Source organism: Fulmarus glacialis, unplaced genomic scaffold, assembly GCF_000690835.1.
Source record: "Fulmarus glacialis isolate BGI_N327 unplaced genomic scaffold, ASM69083v1 scaffold39948, whole genome shotgun sequence".
Lineage (NCBI taxonomy): Eukaryota > Metazoa > Chordata > Aves > Procellariiformes > Procellariidae > Fulmarus > Fulmarus glacialis.
In genome coordinates this window covers 19,692-26,127 of record NW_009227038.1, presented here as the reverse complement: position 1 = coordinate 26,127, position 6,436 = coordinate 19,692, and the positions used below count along the sequence as shown (strand labels likewise).

The following is a 6,436-nucleotide window of genomic DNA, read 5'->3' as shown; positions in this document are numbered from 1 at the left end:
CCGACCCGCCGTGAGGGGAAGAGGGCTCCGGCGCGAGCCCTCCTGAGGGGAGCGAGCCCCGTCCGTTGCTCAAGGCAGTGTTTGGCCTTAGGCGGAGGAAGGTGACGGGTCTCCCCTGTTACCGGCCCCCGCCGGATGAATACTGATACTAAAATTATTAATCGCGAGGAGAGCAGCTCCCACTGCTCTCTGGAGAAGGCTCTAGTGGTATGCGGTGGGTCCCCAGGGCAGCGTTACCCCCCTCCCCGCCCTGACTGAGATAGCTCCTGAGGAGTGAAGTTCCTTGGAGGTAGCTCATAGTAAAAACTAACGAGGTTAGCTCATTGCAAAAAAGGAGGATGAAGTCACTGGACATCCTGCAGGAATAACTCCTACACCTGCTTCAGAAAGACTTAACGCTGCGTCATTAGGTGGAAGGGGGAAGGCTGCAGATGGGCTCTGGATATCAGCAGACACTGAAGTTTCTGAAGCTGACGAAAGGGGAGTTCAGCCTACAGAAAGAGTACTGTGCTGTATTCCCCATAAACATCCCACTTACCCACTCTAGTCTCAAGCTGCTCATGGGTACAGCGGGGAGAAGAATTGGGCTTGGTCATTAAGGGTATATATTTTAGCTCTCGGGGGTCCAGAAGAAACCTGTCTCCTCCTTCCTTCCTGCCAGTTTGCAAGGTGAATATTGGTCCTGCCTGCACATCTTCGGGAGACAGCAGAAGAGCTTAATCTGGAAGTCTAGAAGCAAAGACCTTTAATGCTCTAAATTATCCAGGGCTTGTTAAAACAGTAGGCGTAGAGCCTTTCTCAGCATCTGCTATTAGGGCCAGACTTTTACTGATGGACAGTACTACATAGCACCAACGTCTGAAGGGCAAATGCATATATAGCCAGATAAATAAGGGAACTAAGGCCTTAAACACAAATCCCATCAGAGAGACATATTATGAGGTAATATAACATCCTCTTAGGTGCTGTCCTTACCCTGAATGAAGTTATTAACACATAAATTATTGTGAATAAATCTGATTATTTTGCTTTGCTGGCTATGTGTAGCTGTAGGCTTTGCATGATATTCTACCTTAGCAAACTTTTCAGGTTGATTGTAGTAACGTTTTTCCTGTCAAAAATGGATTAGGAGTAGATTGGGAGTGCGTTCTGAAGAAATACATTTTTCTATTACTAACCCTCAGAAATGTCCCATATCTTTCTACCACAGCTCACCTAATCTAGATCTATCAAAACTGATTCAAAGATGCTGCTGTGTAATGGCTTACTATATTAGGTATTAATCAGAGTTGAATTTCTCCTGTGTGGATGGAGTCCCTTAAAAGCACTCCCAGTGTTTAGACAGATCAGTGTCTGCATATCCAGTATAGATGTCCAAAGACTTGCACATGGAATTGCTTTCCATCAGAGATAATCTATTCAGAAGAGTTATTTACAGACTTAGATCGTCAAGTCATCTATGCTGTCTGCTCAAAACTTAACTGCTGTGTTAATCCGAGTGTAACTTTTCATTGTCCTTCATTTGCCCTAAGTGGATTTTGGTAGCTACTACAGTAAGAGTCTTCACACATTGCTAAAGCCACTTTTATTGTGTTAATGTTTAAAGTTTTCAGAATGACTTCCTTGGTTGACGTGCCCCTGAATTATGAAAAGATGTTTGCTCATCGATTCACATCAGATGATGAAGAATTCCAAGAATATCTGAAACGCCCTGCAGATCCCCCTCCTATAGTTGAAGAATGGAGAAACAGATCTGGTGGCAACCAGAGAAACAGAGATCGGTACTGATTTCTTTTTTTTTTTTTTTTTTTTTAAATCTTGGTAGTTTCACAAATATATAGTTAAATGACCATTTATTTCAGAAGCAAGATAGGAATTTGTTCTGTTAATAGAAGTATCTTCCTGTTACTTCATAGGTAACTATGTTTAAGAGAAATAGCTTTCTCTGAAAAGTAATGAGGTTTTACATTTTCTCTGTATTGATAGTCAAAGTTTTTGCATTGTGTATAAAAGTATTAAGTAATTTGCTTTTTCGTAAGGAATGAGCTGGAACCACTGAACCCATTGCCCTGGGGTTTGTTACTGCACAGCCAGGAACATTTTTCCAGAGGGGAAAGATGAGAGTTCTGCAAAACTAAGCAGCCTGTCTTCTGGATAATAACTGGCAGGAAAATGTGCAAAGGAACAGGTTAATAGTTTGATTATCTCTTGCTCCCTGTCCAGAAAAACGTTTCATTTGTAACCTAAATATTTGCTGTACTTTGTTAGATTAGCCTGTATTTCTTTCATCTAGTAGAAATGACTGTAAAATCCATCATCCAATCTGTCTAGCAAGTGCAATGTTACCTGCCTCCTGCAAAATATATTGCATTATTTCTTCAGGATGTAATTGCAGCTTTTTACTGAATTCTGGACAGCAACATCTGATTTTTATGTGACTGAAAAATGATTACAGCATATAGTATGTATGGTAATACTAACATCATCCTTTAATATAAAGTAGTTAAACTCCAGTCCAACTAAAACCGGGAAGACTTCTTAGCTAAATATCTAAATAGGATTTGTGCCTTACCTGAAGAAAAGGACAACACTCTAACTTTTTCTCACCCTAAAAGGTTGTCATTAAGTTAAACACAGAATCAGTTTCTACAGATTAAAAAAAAGGGTGACTGTTTAGGGAGATGTTCTTACAAAACTTTGTAGTTCTTTAACTAAGGAACTCTTACACTCTGGTCACAAAGTGAACCTCATGTAAATGTTGTTTGTCTACAGCACACCATTGAGATATCCAAAGAAAATGACTGTGAGGCAGCTCAAGTGTTGATAGGAATCGAGATACAGCTGAAAAGCCAAAATTTAGACTGAACAATGGCTAAATACCACTGATAAGATACACTCTCTTGAGTATGGGTATCTATAAGAGACCATGAAGCAGTGGTAGTATGTGTTTTAGGCAATACGCGAATTCCAGGACTCTATGCTGTTAGGTAGGTAAATTGTACTTATGCCTGCTTTGCCACAGCTTTTAACCATAAAGTTACTAGATTGAACCTGGCTTTGATACAGCTATGGCTGTATCTTCTGGTTGTTTTTTAGATACACAGTCTGTTTGCGTCTCTATTCAAAGTTCCAGCAGTTCACCTAATGCCTGTGAATACTTTGTGTTAGGAAACAGACTGTCCTTCCATTGCTTAGCAAATAGTGTGTTGGGTAGTAGTAAGAAATTAATGAATTATCTTGGATGACTGTAGATCTGTTTTTATCAGTTTTTCATAAAAACAGGTAAGTAATTGAGTGTATAAACAGTTAAGTGGCAGTTTTCATGAGAACTGTAAAATTTAAGAGTTCGTTGTCATTCATCTTTTTAAAATCTCACAATTTGTGTGAATCCTTGACATTTCTTTTCATTGCAGGTTTCAAGATGGTAGATATTTTAGAGGGGACAGATACAACTGGCAAGGTGACTATAGATCTAATCAGAGGCCAGAAAGAAGTTGGGGTAATAACTACCAGCAGCACAGACAAGGACAATCGTACTCCTCCCACTACGGACAATATGGCTACAACTCCTACAACCCAGGGCCTCGTTACCACCCCTACTGATGATATTTGTGGTTTAAAAGTCCAGTAATGCTATGTAACAAATTCAGTTAGACTTCAGTTTTCTTATTTTTCCACAGTCTTACAGAAACTGAAGAATCAGTATTACAGTCCATTGCTGTTTATCTGTAGTGTGAATTGAAAAAGGGAATACCTTTTACGAATAATAAAAGCATATTATACGGAGTTTGTTTAGAGTCTGTAGATCTTAGATTAAATTTCTATCTCATTCTTTTGTCTGAATACATACCAGTACACTTTTCTTTCATCACTGAGATTTCTCTCTATTACATTTTAGAAAATGACAGGTCAGGGGAAAACAGCCATGGTTGCGTGCAGCCTGTAGCAGTGGCACATTGCCTTAGATAGTTCTCTTTGAAAGTGACATACTGTGTCTTTCTCTGGAGAGAATTTCTTAGTTTGGCTTTTGATAGTGAGAAAAGCTCAGTTTGGTTTGAATTTCAGATGCCTTAAAACTGAGAAGAGAGATGCTATTACAGAAATATTTTATGGGGTCGGCATAGTGTCTGTTGACTCAATGGCTTCAGTTTATTTGCAGTATTCCTCTTAAAACATGGTCTAAAAGTTGGAATAAAAATTAAGTAGTTTAAATATGTATCTTCTTATTGTAGTAGTTCAGCAATAAAGAAGTTTTACCTGAGAAGTGATATCAGACAGATTAATTTGTATCATCTTAAAATAAATTTGGTATGAGCATAACAAATTTTGGAATTCCCATTTCAGTAAAGCTGTAAAGTTTTTATGATAATTGTAATTAGCTTGCATGAAATACTTTGTGCATGTTCTAGAAGAAAGGAACCAAAATCACTACTGTTCTGTACTTTTTTTGCATGAGAAAATAGCACAAGCACTGCAGAGTGTTATTCAGTTCTTAGAATTTAAGTTCTGTGCTTTTTTTAAGTATTCATACAATAAAAGTATACTTCATATGTAAAGATGTTTCTATTTCTGAAACCTACTTTTGAAACATTCAGAATTGCAACACTGTCATCTAGGCTGACAGTTGCACTAACATAAATGGTAATAGTGGACAGCTGTTGGTTTAAGTTAGAAGAATGGCCTACTCAGCTACAATCAAGAGGATGAGACACATTGTGATTAATTAGAAGTCTGGAATGTTAATCCACTACCTTACATTCTATTATAATGGGGTCAAAGTTCTCTATTTCACCTAATTTGTATCAGGAGAGCAGTGCATTTCTTTGTACTTGACATTTTCTTCAGCTGTTGTACAGAAACACAGAACCATCCATGCTGATTGTTGTAAAAGTCATGACATTATGTGACAAGGAGCACAAATTGGTGCATCTTGATTTAAAAACAAAGACTAAATACAGAAGTCAAAAGCACAGTCTCCCAGCTCATAAGATGCTTTTAAGAGCTACAGAGTATGTTTACTGTTGTTCTTAGAAACACACACTGTATGTAGCTTTTACATCGTCTGTGATACAAAAGCTGTGACACAAGTGTCTCCACCTACCTGCTAAGTATTTGTTTTCTGCTTTGCATATTATTAAAAACTATCAGAGTTAACATCCTACTCCCTGAAGTATTTGCCTTGAATTCAGTTTTTAACCTTAGAAATCTTTTAGCGAGAGTTTTTTTTTTCCTTAAAGAGTTCTACTGGATGAAGTGCACCCTTTTTAACCCTCATTAATATGGCAGAGTTGTTACACTGGGGGATATAAGACCATGCAAAGATTTTATCCGTGCACTATGGAGAGCCTGCAAGTTGGTATGGTGGAATTCCCTTTTAATGCAGTGCCAGGTATCCCAGACTCCCACCTCCGAGAAGGGAGTGCATCTCTTTCTGCAAAGAGCCTGACACTGCCAGCTACGCCACGGAAGTCAGGCTGTGCCAGGATGTTGTTCTTCCTTACCATCTGGAGTAGCATCTCAGGTTGAAATAAAACCTGGCAAAAGAAACAAATTCTGTCTCTTATGTTGCTTTTCCTTAAGCCCCAATAACTATTTTATTTTTAGTGTCTTTCAGCTAATGAATAAAGATTCTACAACGTTGTGACCAAACTGTAGAAGCAGATAGATGAGGATGGCCTACATGGAAGTTATGACTTAGAATCACACATTTCACAATCTCAGCTCTCTTAGTTTCTTGACTGTGAGACCAGGAGAGACGCAGGCCAGTGCAGCTTCCCGGTTTCTGTCTTTACGTTCTTACATCTACCTCACCATTAGAGCTCTCAATTCAACTTTAAGGACCTGTATGATTTTCCTTGGAACAATTATGGCAAGAATCTAATTTTTGGGGGGGAATACATTTCTAAATAAATGCATGCCTTGCATTGGACAGAAAGGTAAATAAAATTCAATATATATTTCCTTCAGCAGTTTCCACTTAGATGAATTAGTATTTATGATAAAGTTCAGTTTACTGTTTCTGTCAAGCTAAATAAAACCAGTAAGTATTGCCTGCAATTACAGTTTGTGCATTACAGTGTGTTACCGATGACAAAACTGAAGCTGGGTAACTTTAACATTTGTATCTTCAAACACTACAGAAATTGTTTGCTTTAACTATACTGGAGATTGCAGGGTAAACATTAAAATTCAGTGTCTGGAATCTGACTTTAAGAGATCTCTTCCATCTGACATTTGCTCAGACATCATTATTATCATGAATAAAACAAAAGAAAGGTAAGTGTTATGTATCAAAAAAATGACTGCCATCTTACCAAGAGTTTGAACGCCCCAGAAGTTCTGAATATGGCTTTTGCAGCAGTTCTAAATCCGTTCCTGAACATATACAGCAATTTTGTATTGCTGGCAGTCCATACAATTTAATTGATACTGAAGA

The 6,436-nt window shown here is 38.2% G+C and overlaps 1 protein-coding gene across 1 annotated transcript; it reads left to right on the top strand.

Annotated features, from left to right (window-relative positions):
• Positions 1–1,603: 1,603 nt before the first annotated feature.
• On the top strand, positions 1,604–4,120 carry FAM103A1 (family with sequence similarity 103, member A1). Its single transcript, XM_009583015.1, has 2 exons — positions 1,604–1,781; positions 3,414–4,120. The coding sequence occupies exons 1-2, from the start codon at positions 1,615–1,617 to the stop codon at positions 3,601–3,603; spliced, it is 357 nt and encodes a 118-aa protein (XP_009581310.1). The 5' UTR covers positions 1,604–1,614; the 3' UTR covers positions 3,604–4,120.
• The last annotated feature ends 2,316 nt before the right edge of the window (positions 4,121–6,436 follow it).